Source organism: Barbus barbus, assembly GCF_936440315.1.
Source record: "Barbus barbus genome assembly, chromosome: 15".
NCBI classification, from domain to species: domain Eukaryota; kingdom Metazoa; phylum Chordata; class Actinopteri; order Cypriniformes; family Cyprinidae; genus Barbus; species Barbus barbus.
In genome coordinates, this window is record NC_136743.1 from 29,094,456 (window position 1) to 29,112,910 (window position 18,455).

Below are 18,455 nucleotides of genomic sequence, written 5' to 3' on the forward strand. Positions count from 1 at the left end.
TCTCTCTCCCAGCTGAGAGGCTGCTTCAATACAAACAGCCTTTCATGAAAAGAGAGCTTCCATCCTGACTCAGAGAACATCCTGCTCTTCACCTCTACAAACTCTAAAGGTTCGTTATATTAGAGCGTCAACTAAACGTACAGCACACAAGTTTATAATTTTCTCACAAAGTACAGCATGTTCAAAAGTTCACAGCAACTTAATATGGAGACTAAAATATATCAAAACGAGTTCTTGATTAACACTAGAGTCGATCTGGTGCATATCCAGATAAAACAATGGCAGCATTCACGAGTCAGAAGACCCAGGAACACAACACACCATGGAAATCAGTCTGTAATGGAAAGTGTCAGAGAATGCAGGGCAGATGAAGTGATGGCTGCTCTACAGTTATGTGTAATTGAGGGCAGCTGTGATGGTGCAGCAGTTTGAGGCTCGCTGGAGAAGGACAGGCTGCAGTGTCCTGGTTACCAGTCCCAGATAAAGCAGCACACAGAGGAGCATGAGGAACCCGCCTCATTTCCTCTGAAATGGGTCAGAACCTTCATTTCCATGGGTGCAAATAGAACAAGTGCTGCCGAATGCAAACTCAAAACATAATGCATACAAAGACCTCATTAGTACGATGTATTCAGAAGCTTCTGACCAGTTTTATTTGAAAAAGCACTATGTAACTCTGTGTCCTAACAAGATGCAACAAGTCAATTTGTCTGCAATTTGTCTGTCCACACTGAATGTGAAAATGATATGCAGCATGACACTTAAAGCCAATCAGAAAATATTTCATTAGTAGATATGAAATAATTCAATAATTATTTCATGTTTTTATTAATCATCTGAACACTCAGGGACTTCCAAGGCAACTTATGGACCTTGTGCATCAGAGAAACAAGTGTGTAGCCATCTTTAGAATTTTGTCTTTGAACTAGAAAAGTAATTAGCTGGCGAGGTGAATTTACTTATTGTAGAATTAATGAAAGTTATGATGTGCATTGTAATGTTTGAGGTGGATGTCATAAATATCAGCAGACCGGAAAAAAAAAAAAAAAAGTGATTAATTCCTAAATCCATACAATGTTACAAAGACCGAGCACAGCGCTGAAAAGGGGAGTAGCAACATAAGGTCTACATAAAGCAATTAAAGTCAAAAAGGCACACTGAAAACATGTACAAAGTGCACACATTTCGATTTGTGCCGAATGAGAGAGGTACTCGAGCCCAAGTTTATTTGTATAAAATGTTTTCCAAATGTCAGAATTTTCAGTTTTACTTTACATAAATCTGATTAAGCCACTGTTTATAATGAATGCCACTATAATTTTCTTGTTTTATTCTTATATTTCTCATTCCTAAATACTGTTACATTTAAAAGATTTGTTGTGGGGTGAGGGAACTATTGTGTTTATAATTGTTCATAAATGTTTTGTGTACTGGTATTTTAAATTATTACTCCATTTAATAATTAAGTGTAAATTATACACCAATGCAATGATTTCTCTCAACAGTACAATTCTGACCCGAATTCTGACGCAGATTCATTTTCTGAAAAATATGGTAATAATATGCATCTATGTGGATTTTGGACCAATGAGATTTTGCCGTGGGAGGGGCTTCTAAGCGCAATACATTAAAAACAAACCAACAAAATGTTTTGGCCACTTGTTGATTTTATCAACAGTTGCTTTGCTGTGTGGAACATGGTTAGGACACACATTTTACCACAGTCAAATTTATTAAAATTTAAAGTCAGTACAAAAAAAGTTAAAATTTTTTTTGCTCAGGCCTGCCTTAAAACAAATGAACAAAATACAAAAACAGTAAAATCTTACCAGTTGTAGTATGTCTTCATCTTTTGGCATAACACACAACTCCAGAAATGTATGACTGGAAGTGGAAAGAAATATTTAGGGCCAAATTCAGACTTTTATTAGGACACAACTGTAACACACTCTCACCTGTTCTGGATGAGCCCTATGACCTGCGAGTATGTCTTCCCAATGATGCTCTCGCCGTTCACTTTCACTATCCTGTCCCCTGTTGACAAAGTTCCATTATCAGACATCGATAGGCAAAAGGAACGGATGTGCTGTACATTTGTAATGATGGTGTAATTACCAGTGCAGAGTCCGGCACTGTGAGCAGGCCCTCCCTCTTTGACCTGCTTCACAAAGATCGTGTCCATGGGCTCCAGTCTGTTCCGCGGTCTCCCTGGCAACAACAGAAGCAGCAGAGTCACGAGTGGCCCAGATCACAACAAACCAGCTCCAGGAAGAAGCGAGCGGTCACAAGACTGAGCCACAATAAACATTTTTTAAAAATCGCACTAGTTTTTCAAATGAACCCATTAATAGAGCGGAAATGCTGGGACTTCATCTGGAAGTGACCCAGCATTCAATGTGACATCCCTCAGCCCCTGAGGGAATGCTATACTTGGCTTCATCCTGACATAATATGCCAGAACACAGATCACAGATCTAACAGTTGAACAACTAACACTACATATTCCCTGAGGATGACAGCGATGAGACACTTTAGGCACTGGCCCATGTCTACTCACACTGAAAGGAATGAGGATCTCTCCACAACGGCCCATTATTTCGTTCAATATCTCTCTGTTAGCCTACAGAAAGGGAAATAAACCTGTAGATTCTGCATAATACATAGACCATCCTAAGTCGGACATTGATTGTCCTGAAATCCACTGTCAGCATGCTAAATCCCTCTTTGAGGCTGCTAAAAATATTAAACAGACCAGTCAACCTCATTAAATCACTACTATGCTTTTGCTCTTGATCAATCCTAATTACAATTTGTTTTTCACATCCAATCCGTTTGTTCAAACAGTTAATATCAGGTATATCCACATTGGTTGCTAACGTGTGTTAAAATAGACAGCTACACACACAACAGCACAATGCGCGTGACATTACAAACACTTTAGATTAGGGAAAGCCATTCATAATAAACTAGTTGCTTATTAGCATGCATTGCTAGCATATTGGCTGTTTATTTGAACTTATAAAGCACATATTAATGCTTTATTCTGCATGACCCCATTCCTAAACATAACTACTACAACAACTACCTACTTACAAATTCTGAGTTTGTTCAGGGAAAACTCTTGATATGAGTGAATATATCTAGCAATCAATCAATCTATAGATAGATTAGTAACCATAAACCAAACCCTAATCCTAACCATATAGTAAATACATGTAGCTAATTAATATTTCTCAGTACTTAAATGTAGAATTTCACTGTAACAAGGACACCTTAAAATAAAGTGTAACTGTATAATACTAAATATTAAGCAGCACAACTGTTTTTAACATTGATAATAAATGTTTCTTGAACAGCAAATCAGCATATTGAAATGATTCCTGAAGGATCATGTGATGCTGATGACTGGAGTACTGGTGCTGAAAATTCAGCTTTGCAGCTGGAACTCACAGGAACTAATTTAATTTTAAAATGTATATAAATAGAAAACAATTTTTTAAATGTTATATTTCATCAAATAAAAGCAGCCTTAGTGAGCAAAGGAGATTTCTTTTGAAAACATTAAGGAAAATACCCCTCCGACCCCACACTGTAGACTACCAATTAATCAAACAAAAACAGATTTTGCTACATGTTTGAACAAAGTATTAGAACCATTCAGATGTGCCCAGAATTCAGCATGGCACCAACACAAACAAACCCACTTGGCATATGGCTGCTTTAACCGCTTTCAGTCTTTTCTGGAATTTAAGAATGGAAAACAGAGTTCGGAGATCAATTAAAAGTGTGTAGTTGAGCTGCAGATACAGGTGTAAATCAGCCTTTAGAGACCAGAAACTCTTTATTCTAAACACTGCTCCGACATTTGGAAAAGGGCAACACTGAGGAGATCATCAAGAACATTTGTCACTGCATAATGTCCCATACCAAGTGATGACATCTTCCTCGTAAAAAAAACTGCAATTGCTCCAGCAGTCACCAGACAGGACTGGGTGTGCTACAGGTCACGGTTGTGTTTCTCTTTCTTTTTGCTTGAGGTCTTGCCTGTGCAGACTGCTGCAATGCTTCGAAGCCTGAGGCATGATATTCATACATCGCAAGTGTGAAAGCAGAAGCAAATATTATGTAGTTTAATGGTAGTTTGAGATCAAGTTAGAGTCATCTGGGAATTCTACTTATTTAGACAATTTGCATACTATGCACAGTACATATTGTAAGTACATACTAGAGTAGTATAGTACTATGCTGACAGCATTGCTTCTCCAGCAATGTGAAGCTTTTGTAAAGATTAATGCGCCCTCTTGTGTTCACTGTCATACACTGTAGAAGTCAAATATAAAAACACATTTATCTCAGGAATATGAACAAACGTTCCCAGTACTGCCACATTTTTTGCATTTGGCACATAATTCATATTCATACTCATATTAACATCAACTAACCAAAAAAGTGTGTACAGGTATCAAAAATAACAAAACACAACAGTAATGCGCCAATTATAGTAAATGAAAGCAAGAGAAAAACACCCATAAACTAATCCCAATGATTGCTATGCACAACCACATGAGAAGTTCAATTTGACATAGATGCATGTCAGTTATGCAATATGTGCACTTTTCTTTCTTTTGCTGAGAACATGAAACAATGACTCATTCTTATACTGTCCAAAGCAGATGGATGGCAACATGGGAAAATACAAACGATTCTTCGTGCAAATAAAAACCAACTAAAACCAGCACAGAAATTCACAACTACGAACCTGTAACCACATTTTCAGACAGGTAAAACAGGCCTGAAACTTGAACATTTCTAGTTCTCGCACAGCATGCAAATGGAATATTTTACTATTACATACCCTGATGTAAGTTTTTTGCCTTACTATGTTTTGCATACAAACCAGAGGCACTTTTAGTGATGTTATGTAAGACTCGTGACCTATTTGGACTCTTCTAGGCAATGTAAATCAAGTTTCACAGTGTTGTGTGCTCGCACTAGATCTGATTGTGTTAAAAAAAAAGTTGTAAAAATGCTTTTTTATATTTCAGTTGTGCTGCACAGATCATAATGAACAACGGTAGCAGTTCCTGTTTCAATTCCACACTTTCAGTGGGTTCAAATCCTTAACCCTTGGCAGCTACAAAAAATACATTGATGCATTGGATACAGTTTATGGTATAGGCGTGAGAAGAGGTGTGATATTACGGGTACTTCTCTTGTGCATAGCTCTACACTTTAGCACTACGCCGGATTAGCCTACGTTAAAGAAACGCTGAAATATGTAGGTCAGATACTTGTATGACGCACCGACTCGAACATGCAGAAGAGCATTTAACGAGGTTTGTGCACCACAACAGGCCAAAGATAATGACAAAGCATTTATAGACCTAAAGCTCAATATGAATCTCTTCTGAGGAAAGTGGGGCATGATTTGAGGGCCCAGCAATGGAAAACAGCAGGGATATTTTGGGAGACAATCATTCCTTAACTATTATCTCTATATTCTCTAGACAAAAAAATTACTCTATATTGATAAAACAAAAATTTCCAAACAGATGTGCTTTCCTCCTCATATTCTTCATTATTTATAAAGAATGCGGTTTGTCTTTGAAAGTTCCATTCTGCGTGATTTGTTCAAATGCTGTGGGCATTACAACCTTGCTATAATTTAAAACGAACAAACCTATGTAGGTCACAGTTTATTATCTGCACTGTAATGAAGTCAGACAATGTGGCACAATGTTGGGGATCTGTATTGCTGTGGAAGTCGGTATTGCTGTAGCGAGGATGCTTTATTAAGGGAGATGAAAGCAGAGATGCATGAGCAGGTTTTAGTCATCCAAAGTGCTAGAAGCATTTATTTAAATGTTTAAAAATTTAGCATATTGTTGTCCAGCTCTCTACATGTTCTTTCGTAATGCAAGAACATGTCCTAGTCATTCATACAAGTCACTAGCTCATTTTTAAAAGAACTGCACATCCCTAATTAATGGCAAGTGACTAGAGAAGGAAAAAAAAAAAAAACAGATCAAAAACTGTTTTTACAGGCAAGCTCTTTTGCAACAAAATGATGCAATTTTTAAAAACACACTCAAGGTCAAAAGTTCAAACAGTACAGGGGGAGAGGTTGAGCAAGGGAAAGAATCTAGCCGAGTTATTTCTGGCAGCTATGGGCAGTTGTGCTAAACCGTGTCACGAGAGCTATCATGTAATGCAAGGTGAATAAAAGCCAATCCTTGAGGGAACAACTGCACTCATTCAAGCTTTTAGGGTACCGAGATGCACCGGCCAACCAGTCATCAATCGGAACCGCAGAGTTTTTGTTTTATTTTGGCCCATTTCTGTTCTGACTTGCACACAAACTACATTGCAAACCTTTCCCAAAACGTCATTTGTGTGGAAATACTACAACATCTGTAAGCAGGACATTAACAGAGGCAAGAGATGGGACAAGCTGAGAAAAAATTCTGTACCCAGCAGATCAAACTCACTGTTAGCAATGCGCAAAATACTGGATGAAAATACTAAATATTGAATTGGGCATTTATATGAATGAATCTCTGAAGGGAACTGACTGTCTTCAGAAGTTGTGATGGCATTTACTTTTCATCTACCTCAAAACCCAGGAAATGCTATATTTAAGCAGTTCCATAAATGCCACCTAATGACAAAAAGTGAATTTTAATTCAGCACATCAAGTGTATTTCATGCACTTCATTTACTTCTGTGGACACTTCATGCACTTAATTGTCACAGCTTTGCTTATGTAGCAGATGGAGGGGGGATATCAGACTCCAAAAGTGGGTTACAAAATAATCTTGTAAAATGTATACACTAGACGGCAGAGTGCATTGTGTAGCATACGTGTATAGTATGCTATTTGGAACACAACTACAGTTTAAGTTAGTTTTATGTTACTAAAAGTGATAACTTACCCCTGTGACCATGGCCTTCATCCTTAAAAAAAAAAAAAAAATAGAATTTGTGTTACAAAATGTACAAAATGAAAAATATATTAGTGATTGAAAGCAGACAAATGATGCACACTACCTTAAAACTGGAGTTCACTGCAGACTCCGGTGGGTACACAATGAAGTGACGCAGAGTGAAGCCGAAGCCTTGTGAAGTGCGGCGCAGACGAAGAGTCTTAGGCCCTGGCCAGGAAAATGGCTCATCCTCCAGCTGGAAGAGCACTCCTGAAGAATCATCCTGATCCACCACATCCTACAGACAAACAAATGAAATCATGAGGAAAAAGAAGTGCCACCGAGTACAACAGATCGACAAATCCAGATTTCAGCAGACTAAAACAATTCAATGAGAAGTGGTTAATTTCATCTTATGCTTATTATCATATGTGAGAGACAATTAAAAAGACATTCATTACTACATGTATATACTCAAAGCAACTTTGAAGGGTTATTAATAAAATACAGGATGGAGTAGTTATGAAGATTTCTATAAAAATAAAACCAATTTGAGGTCCTAAGGAGATAGGACCTTGCATGACACATGAAAGACTAAAATCCATAAAATTCAGTCATGCACCACAATGAATGTTTCCGAATTTTTTTTGAAAACCACTATTAAAGTTTTCATTTAGCTGAAAAACTACAGCCGCTATGTTTTGCAGGAATTAATGATGTAAATCTTATCTTTTTTGTGGAAACCTGTTTTAATGCATTTCTTTTATCAACTTTAACAAGGCTCAAGTTGTGTTAATACAAATATTAACATTTCACACAAGACAGCCAAGATACATCACTGGAGTCATTTCAAAGCCATTTCGCCCCAAAAATCAGTGCAAAAAACCTGGGTCCACCTGGGTCTATGCATTACTAGCAGTTTTAGCCTGCTCAGACCAGTCCAGATCGTGCAGTGTTGCCACTGACATTCACACCAGTGAATCACTTCTGTGAGCAAGAGATCTGCCGGGTTTCACAAGCAGAAGCAGTGGACAAACCACACCCTGGAGAAACGGCGTAACTCGCTGCGCATGAGGTAGAAGTACAAATTCGAAAAATTAAATTTGACAGTCAAATCAATTCTGTAGACATATAGGTAAACATTTTAAACAGCCTAGTCAACAAACTAAAGCAGGGTCACCACAAAGATGAATCAGATCTGCTATGACATCACCATCATCCTTGACATTTTCCTCTTCATACTGAGGAACGCCCACTGAAGGTTGAGTCAGGACTGGCCTGATGTCATGTCTGCAGGGTGTGGGTGATGTTTTGTGCCTCATCTGAAGTTAATTTCCTTGTGGATATATTTAAGGATAACAGACCACCACCAGTCCCCCCCCACAGTTTTGCTGGCATTAATGATGTAAATCTCAACTCTTTTTTTGTGGAAACCGTTTTTTCCGAAAATGAAAATGTATTTATTATTTGATTTACTTTAACAAGGCTCAAGTTGTGTAATTAGCTCGTGATGATGTCTGAGGCCTTGAGCTTCCTCTGGCTCTTCGTGCCTTACTGTTCCAGAGTGGGCATCCTGCCTTCGGAGATGCACTATTATGTGTATGGAGTATTTATAGCCTCACACCTATCTGATATTCACACCCTACCCTTTACTGCCAAACCTCCTCCAGCAGAGGTGTGAGACATCAAATATTCTTTCACCATAAACACCATCTGGCATCTGAATCGCTACAACTGGTGATGTGAACTGGTTCGCGAATCTGTGACCCCGTTGCATGAAGTAGCGACTAACTGATTTATTTTTAAGTGTCTTACAACCAATATGCAGAGACATTTTTTTCAATTTTGCCACAACAACTTTATTAGAATATAAAAATAAAAACAAACATAATGATAACAGTACCTAATATTAGTAATTAAAAGGGGGGAGGGGGTCCAATGCTGTTTCATGCATGTGGAGTTATTTACACTGTTAAAGAGTTGGATTCTCCAAAGTTTAAAAAAAATGATTTGGACGTATAACAGTATTTCTGTGCCAAATACACAGTGTTTCTGAAAGTTTCGGAAAGTTTTTTTTGATCATGGCTCTTCATGACGTCATGAAGGGTGGAACTCCTTGTATGGGCATTTCTCCTGGAAGCGCGTGCCCGTGCACATCGACTGGAGCGTTAAGCTCCGCCCCTCAATCTACCCCGAAGACCAGAGCAAAAGTTGTCTCGTTGCCATTTTCTTTTGCCTTGCGCCAAAAGGTAAGCTCTTTTAATTAATTTGTTAAAACATAAGTTTAATATTTGAGGTTAATAATTGTGTTACTATTAATGCATAAGTTGTAGTTATTTTTAACTTTGGTTTAAACTCGGAAATATCGAATAGGTATTGAATAGGTAAGTCGGTATGTTGGAGAAATGTGCTTTTTCATCTCAATGTGGTAATGATAAAGCTTAAATGTCAGTAATCTTAATTAGATTTTCAGATGTATTTAGCTTTGATGTTAGAATGTAAGTATAATGAATAGCACGTTATGGTGTTGTTGAATGAAATGTCTTATAGCATGTCCTACAACCTTAGATACGTAACTCTGAATACATTATATGATGTTATGTAAACCGTTGGAATGTTATATAAACTCTATATTTGCTACTGTTCAGCTCACGAAAGACTAAATGTGTCCAATGGCATTAAGTTCTGTGAAGACAAATTAGTCGAACGCCGCCATTGCATCTTTACTGAAGCCACATTGATGGCAATAAGTTATTACTTATGCATTTGGGGGACTGTTAAACTCATAAATCTACTTAAAAACACAACATTAATTTGATCTTTATAAGGTAAAAGTGTTTAAAATTAAGTATTGTTTGAAGTAGTATTTTTATTGTTTATATACCATATTTAAGTTTTTGCTTTTTTACATTTTTTAATTATTATTAAGCTGGTCTGATCGATTCTCGATGAAAAAAGAAAAACTGTCAATATTCTGACAGCTGACATTAAAGAAAAGAATTTAGATAGATAGATAGATAGATAGATAGATAGATAGATAGATAGATAGATAGATAGATAGATAGATAGATAGATAGATAGATAGATAGATAGATAGATCAGGGGTAGACAATAAGGGAAATTTGCCACTGGTCTTTTGAAGTTCACTGGCCCAGGTCAACGCGTCGGGTATTGATCCCAATAATCACAAAAAAGAACAGTTTGCTTGAACAACATGAATAGCATTTATTTTTTTTAAGGTAGGTTTAGTGCAAAGTGCAGCAAAACTGTGCAAAAACATGAAACAAGTGCAAATAAACTTATTGCATAGGATTCATTCTCCGTAGTCACACAGCAATTCATTATATTATGTTCATACCATAGGTTGCATACACGTTAACTTTTCTCTAACTTACTTGTCTGCATATGTGGGCATTGATCTGCAGAGCTCACAGTAAACCTCTTTTTTTCTTGATCGTAGCCCAGCTAGGGGTGGGCGATATGGGAAAAATATCATATCACAATTTTTTTTTAGAAATATCACGATTCACGATTTTATCACGATTCTTTGTCATGTTGGTTTTACAAGTTGTCTGAGCATTACAGCCAAACTAGAAAGACAAAGCCTTTCAAGGTAACAAAAAACAAAAAAAAAGACATGGCAGATATTTAGGCCAAAGTGGGCGAAGATAAAAATCTTTGTCATCGTTCTATCTTTCTTATTAAAAAATAAGAACAAAGATACACATTACAAATACACATAATATACAAATAAAACAAACAGTGCTTTATTTTCAGGTACAATGTGTATTTAGCAGAGCATTCAATGAAATTGAATGAACAAATATAAAAATAAAACACTAGATAGACTGATTCCTAAAACAACTGTATTAAAGTTGTTCAGTCAAGAATAGTGAGTGATTTTTCTCTTTGCGTTTTGTTAACGTTAAATGAATATTTCCCCCAAAAATAAATATTCTGTCATCTGTCTGTCAATTCTGTCATGATGTTTTATTTTTATACCATCATTTTCTCAAAAGTTGTTTTAAACCTGAACGAGTTTCTTTCTTCTGCTGAACATAAATGATATTTTGAAGAAGGTGGAAAACCAATCAGTTGCTGGTCCTCAGTGACTTCCACAGGATTTTTCTTTCCTACTATCAAAGTCCATGTGGACCAGCAACTGTTTGGTTACCCTCATTCTTCAAAATATATTCTTTTGTGTTCAGCACAAGAAATTAATAGAGGGTTGGGACAACATGTGAGTGAGTAAATAATGACAGAAATTAAATTTTAGGGTGAACTATCCCTTTAATGACAGTCGACAGCATGTTTAGTGTCCTGTCCCTTTAAGAGCTGCACGCATCTAATATACAGGCACGCATCCGTTTCTCTCTTAACTATTTACTTTTATTTTAGAGATAACCAACTGAGTATGTATGTAAACCTTGTGTGTTTTGACAGTATTAGCGCAAAAGATAAGTTAGTTGAGTAATCAGGCGCTGTTAGACAGGCTTTTTAGTGCGCGTGCTTCAGGTGTATGTGCTCAGAAAAAGCGCACGTCAGACCAGCGCGGGAATGAAACATTTAACCAGCAAGGCTTGTGCGCAAATAATGTACTTTTGCGATCGCGAATAAGTGCAGTGTCCTGTCAGAGTAACTCTACTGCTGTATGTGGTGTTGTACAGTATATAGAGACGGAGGCGCCAGAACTGTATTTGACATAATGTCGCTGTAGCATGATACTACGATATTTCTTCAAAAGCAGATCGTGGAGACATTTTTATCGTCCACGATCAAAAATCGTCATATCGCACACCCCTAAGCCCAGCCAATTCCAGCGGTCTCGCCACTGGGGCTGAAACTTTCTCTGCCTTTTCTTTTCGTATTCCCTTTCGCTTTCCCTCAATTCCTCTGGTGATGTTATCTTCCTTGCCTTCTCTTTTTTTACCCGGCGTTTGGCCGGGTGATGGGGGTTTCAGAAACATGTAGCCTAGCTTAATAGTAGGTGCTGAGCAGCAGTGTGCAGTTTGCGCGCGTAACCGTGGGAGCGAGGAAGGCGGTGCAGACGTCACGGAGCGCATAAACCGCTGCATCTGTAACTGTCGAGATCACGTAACGTGTTAGCGGTGGTTACCGAGACGATTTAACAGAAATCAAAACACAGAACCACAGGTAATTAATGTGAAATTAGACTTTTTTTTTTAAATCGAGGCATTATTTTTACTGGGCCAATTATATTGTCGACCCCGGTAGGTAGGTAGGTAGGTAGGTAGATAGGTAGATAGGTAGATAGGTAGATAGATAGATAGATAGATAGATAGATAGATAGATAGATAGATAGATAGATAGATAGATAGATAGATAGATAGATAGATTTAGATTAATCGATAAATTAGTCGATAGATTAATCGAAATAAAAATAGTCCTTAGTGGCAGCCCTACATTGTAGCCCTAGTTTTCACTATGAAGTGAATTTTAGCTAGTTTGAAGAAACAAGCAACATTGCCCAAAAGTTCATCTGCAGTCCCATGTGCAACACTGAGCAAAAACATCTGCTGATGTTTGCAATTGGAAGGAGGGCTACGAATGTATTATCCCTCTCATGACTGGTTGATGAGCTCAGTGCTGGAAAGACATGGAAGAAACATCCTAAGCTTTTATCAGGTGTGTGTTAGAGAACATTGACTCAACAGTGATGTGTTGCGGGACATGGAGCTTTGGTCTATTACACAAGTAGGCTTAAGGTTCCTTGAGCGGCTGGAATATGTTTGCAGTGTACCAAATTCTGATACGAGGAGCCAAGTCTTTGAGGAATGAGTTAATAAGTGTGAAACACAGCGAGTGCACATGAAATCTGAGAGCCTGCGTGAACTTGTGGAGCCAGTTTCTGTCAAGAGCTGACAATTTCCAGAGTCCTGCACTCATATTTGAACTGTGGAGCAGTAGTAAAGATAAATGCAGGATGTTTTAGACAGTAGTGTGCAGTAAAGCAGGGAGTGCTGTATACTGGACTGATTTCTGGCAGAAAGGTAACGGGACCTCACAGATGCCAAACTTAAGCTGATGTGATAAGATAACAGCAAAACATGAGCTGTAACTCTTTGAATACCCCTACCAGTCATGATGTCAGCAGTTTTGAAGTACTGAAGCAGATCACAGTCTTTTCTGAAAGATCTTTAGGACCTTTTTTCTGTCGCATCTAGGGCTGGGTATCGTTCAAAAATTTTCGATATCGATACCGAGAGTTCGATACCGGTTCCTGAACGGTACTTTTTTCGATACCAGTTTTATAAAATCAGTTTTAATAAGATTACATTATCTGAAAAAACTATTTTTTTTAGCTTGTTGATATTTATACAGACTCAAAGCCTCATCTCCTGAGCCTCTGCACAAAGGAACAAAATATATCCAACACAATAAATAAATAATTTTAATAAAGTTCCAATTGTTTTCAGTTTACACATCTGTTAGGCTACGTTTACATTAGTGCGTGTTCATTTTAAAACACATAGCTCAGACAGAATCATCATTTCTAGGATGTTAAAGACTTCAAGAAATGTAAAAATCTTCATCCACTTTCATAAGTGGGTGTTTTATTTTCTTTCACCATATGTTTTATTGTTATTAAATTCTGGTGTAGTATGGCTAATTATTTGAATGCATAAAAACAACTTAGTTTATTTAAATTTATTCTTAAAATAGCCTAATGAAATGTTTTATTTTTCCTCAGAAATTCTGTGTTCTGTATCTGGTTTTCAAATGAAGACATAAAACATTAATTTAATTTATCTTTAAATTATTGAAAATCAAAGTTTATTTATTTTGGCAAACAAAGGGGGGTTACTATTAAAATTAAAACATGGAATAACTGTTGTGTGATCATTACTAAAAAAAAGTTTTAATAATTTTAATAGTAGCCTAGTAGTAGCAGTATGTACTGTCTGCTGAACAATATTAATACCGTTAACCTGTTAACATTCACCAGAGCGACGTCGCACTGAACGCTCTTTGTTTGCATGTGTCATTGTTTTCTAATAGAATAAATGAAACGGGACAAAGTTAATATTAAAACCGAACTTTTATTTTGACGGGTTGCCTGGAATACCTTTACAGTTCTGTGTGTATACGAGATGAGTTAGTTTTACTCGAATCAAAAGGTAAAATGCTCATGAAGTGACTTTCAGAGCAGGTCTGGAGATGTTGTTCATGTGTTTATGTCCTCATTTAGTTAGGCGGCAGACGCTGAAATGACCGCGAACGTCACGCGAGCTTCAGTCTGTGTATAATAAACAAACCGCGCGATTTAAAGAGCGGACTGCTCCGTGCGCTTTCGAAACGCTCTTGCGGATGTCAAACACTGATCAATCTGCACGTCGCCGTTTCTAGTCAAACGCATCTAGTGCTGCAGGCTTATTGGCTCACTGATGGTGATGAGATTAACCCCTTAGGTATCGAAATTTGGTACCGAACGACAAGACGTTTTTCGATACTCGGTGGTATCGAGGCAATTCGGTCGGTGCCTAAAAAGTATCAAACTCGATACCCAGCCCTAGTCGCATCCTTTGTCTAAAATTGGTTTAAAACAGCCACAAGAACATGCATTAATCCATAATGCCATACATAAACATACTAGTATTCAGAAGTCTGGGATCAAGACACTAATACTTTTATTCTGCAAGAACATATTAAATTGATCGAAAGTTACTGCAAAGACTGTTACAAATATTTACATTTCAGATAAAGTTTTTTTTTTTTTTACTAAAAAAAAATGTATGGTTTCAACAAAACAAAATTGAGTAGCAAATCAGCATATTAGAATGATTTCTTGAGGAAAATGTGACAATGAAGACTGGAGTAAAAAATAATGTTATTTTTTATAATGATATTATAAAATAATGATATTTCACATTACTGTTTTACTGTAGTTTGACCAAGCCTTATTGAGCATAAGATACTTTCAAAATTATTATTTTTTTAAATCTGCCCAAACTTTTAAATGGTATTATTTCTAACTGAAGTGAAACAACATAAAAGCATTATATATGTATGCCCTGAATAAAAACTAAGCAAATATGCCTGATGAATGCTAAAAGCATTATTTTGACAACACAGCAGTCATGCTGTGCCGCACAGAAGGACAGGATCCATTTACAGTGTGTCAAGCAAGAAAAACTACAGGACGACAACACAAGATAGCATTAATTATTGAGTATTTCACACCCACATATAGTCTATTTTGGATCATGCCCTCAGAGCAAACTGGAACTTTTCGCTGGTCATGGAAATTAGTGTTCAGAACCAGTGTATGCAGATTCAGGCAAAATTGCTAGTATGCCTTTCATGTGAGATCACAATCCCCAACCAGATGCAAATCAGGAATAGTGCTCAGTCATGCAGAATGGATGCGACGGTATTGCTTTGGGACGTAGGGGCAAGGCTTAGCTACTCCAAACAGATGGACAGGGAGCGGCTCCAGCACAGATAGTCCTGCACTTTACGGTGTGTGACAAACCAAACTAATAAATACTCTACTAACACCTTTATGTGCCAAAACCCCCATAATTAAATGGCCACATCTCAGCCATCTCAGGTATAGCACCCACATTATGAGAATATGGTGTTTCTAATGACAAGTAGATGAGGAACTCTAAATAAGAGGCTCAGAAGATGGGCAGCATGATTCTGGCACTGATAGCACCTGTAACACTTAGAGAGGACAAAGTTGACTGTCCTTAATTCGATGTGAATCATCTAAATTTATAATGTGGTTAGAACTCCAGAAGACCACCCAAACCATCTGTCCAACTAACAGGAACTGCTGACAGATGAATACAGGGAAACTAAAAGTGGCACTACTGGCCCGCAAACCACAATGCTTGGCAGGCCTGTGTTTTCCTCTCCAATGGTAACAGTGCTCATATCCTGTTAGGGGAATACCAGAGTATATTTAATTGTGACAGCATCAAGTGAGTTGATAGTATAAAAATACATGTTACGCTAACCTTTTCATAAAAGGTTCATTGATAAATACCACAACATGAATAGGGCAGAAGCACTAAAATTCATAAACAGTTCATCAGGCTATATTCCAAATCTTCTGAGACCAGATGAAAGCTTGATGCGAAACTGAAGTTGTTATTTGCTTATACTCTTTTCTGGCAGCTGCTGAATATTCTACATTCCAAATGTTCGAAAGGTGCATCGCGATGGCTTGTGATAAAGCATCAACAGCACAAAACCCGCTATATCACTTTTGATTACAAATACAACTGACTTTTTTGTCCTTCTTGGAGCTTGACATACAGGTTTACAACAACACGAGTTGAGTAAATAATGGCATTATTAGGTTAACTATTTTTTAACATGCTTGTGATTTCTCTTATTTTCGTTCCATGCTTGATAAATGGATTTTGGGGTACGATAACAAATTATAGAACGGTGTACAATCTTTTTTACATAATTTAATGCTAAATAACTTCCAGACATGGAAGACTGTCTGTTTGTTTGTGTGCCTGGCCCGCCTCCTCTTTCCATCGTATTGGACTGAGTTTAAGTAGTCATGCCACTCGTGCATAACAGACATGTTCCTCCTAACCACCTGATGGATGAGGGTTTTACTCAACCACATATATTAGACAATATCCAGAGAGTGAGAATATAAATAAAGGCAATAAACAATAGCAATGATTCAAACTAATATGATTGGAAGAATATTTGCATCAAAGATGGGGTGACATTGAAAGATCAGAAGCCGAAGTCATATATGAAAACAAATTCTTCAAAGGGCAAATATCATAAAAGGGGTCACACTCAGCAAAATGCCGTCTCATTATCATCGACAAACTCACACAAAATACAGAAATATGATTGTCAACATTGTAACACACAAAAAAAAATTAAGTCAATTAATAAACCTTGCCCATTCTTTAGTCCATCACTACGATCTGACTGAATAGATCAGTGCTTCTCAAACCTGTCCTGTTGACGTCAACATGAAACGGCTTGGGATTCGTATTAAAAACGACTCGTTTCAATGATTCAGAGTCGACGCTTTCTTTTGAGAAACAATAACTTCATACACGCAGCACTTTCAGATTTAAAACTTTACAGGATGTTTTCATTCACTTTCATTCATGAACATAAGGCTGCAACTAATTAATAAATCAATTAACTTGTCAATTATTTTTCAATTTAAAGATCATTTACTTAACTTACCAATAAATAAACACAACTTCTGCCATTAAACGTTCAACCGTTTATTCAGATGTTCCTCATAAAGTACTTACTTTACAAAAATAAATCAATAGAAATCCAATATAATACAATAAAATATCAGTAATTCAAATGCCCATTTCCAGAGTCCAAAATAAATTTAGATAAACAAGTGAATTTATTTATTTATTTATTCAAAACATGAACAAGTCACAACCATTATTCTAACTCGGGCAACCATATTGGCAATAATCAAAGATGGCGATTTTCATAACACTTTGAATCACAATTGACTGTGTTAAATGAGTCAAATCGAGGCGCGAGTTCTTCCATCAGATCTTTGTGTCATATATATATTATATATATATATATATATATATATATATAAATAATGTATAAATGGAAAATGGCACAGTTTATTTTTAAATATCTCGCTTAGCATCAGTCAGTCAAACATTATATGATATTATGATAATTTAGCATTAAATGATGATAGAACTTTAGTAATTAGAATAACCATGTGACTGAACTTAGGTCTGGTGGTGGTGCTTAAGATATTGTTTGTCATTTAGTGTTTCTATAAAAAAAGGGGGGGGGGGAACAATACTGATAATAATACAATAATAATAATACAAATAATACTGATAAGATAAAACTACTACGAATTCTACTACTAATAAGAACAATATAAAACGATTATTGAGCTGTTGGGTTCATGAATATTAATCAGGTTAGATGTGTTCGACTTGGAGCAGCGCAGCTCGACCGATCGCTGTGTGTCAAATATATATAAGAGAGCGGACGTCTCCTTATGCTTTCTCTCGGTGTACTTTGATGTCATACACCGATCGATCTTCAAGTCGAACACACCTCTTTACTCTCGCGTGTCACATGACAGAGTAATCGCAGCCTCTGCGGTTGAAAAATCGTGTTTTCATATCGCGATATTATCGCAAATGCAATTAATTGCTCAGCCCTAATAAAAATAGATTTAATGTGAATCAGTACTCTATAGTACCATCGCAATTCGGTCAGTACCTTTAAAAGTACAGAGTTCAGTACCCAGCCATATAGGACTAACAACTGTATTCTACTGTTATGAGTGAGCGCAGCCTATACAGGGTTCGCAAAATCGCTAGCCCGACGTCCCGGGGCTATTGTGTTTTCCAGTCGGGCTACCAAAATGCACCATTGCCCTGCCCGACGGGCTAGCTTAAATACAGGGCTCCCACGCAATGTTCCCTCTAAGCTGAGTGACCGCGCTCTTCTTCCACAACGGCCGCGCAGAAGAAATAACGTGCCTCGCGCACACAAAAAGTTGTTGGGAAGCCATTTGAT

The 18,455-nt window shown here is 37.1% G+C and overlaps 1 protein-coding gene across 2 annotated transcripts in view; it reads right to left on the reverse strand.

Annotated features, from left to right (window-relative positions):
• Nucleotides 1-18,455, reverse strand: part of LOC306881941 (rho GTPase-activating protein 21-A-like) — a 55,719-nt gene that overhangs the window by 25,120 nt on the left and 12,144 nt on the right. The window contains exons 3-7 of one of the 2 annotated variants that reach the window (XM_079436324.1): nt 7,048-7,221; nt 6,933-6,954; nt 2,116-2,208; nt 1,956-2,034; nt 1,830-1,884 (exon numbers count right to left, since the gene is read on the reverse strand). In XM_079436324.1, the coding sequence (XP_079292450.1) occupies nt 1,830-1,884; nt 1,956-2,034; nt 2,116-2,208; nt 6,933-6,954; nt 7,048-7,221 (423 nt within the window). The remainder of the gene's footprint in view (nt 1-1,829; nt 1,885-1,955; nt 2,035-2,115; nt 2,209-6,932; nt 6,955-7,047; nt 7,222-18,455) is intronic. The other variant, XM_079436325.1, reaches the window with a different exon arrangement.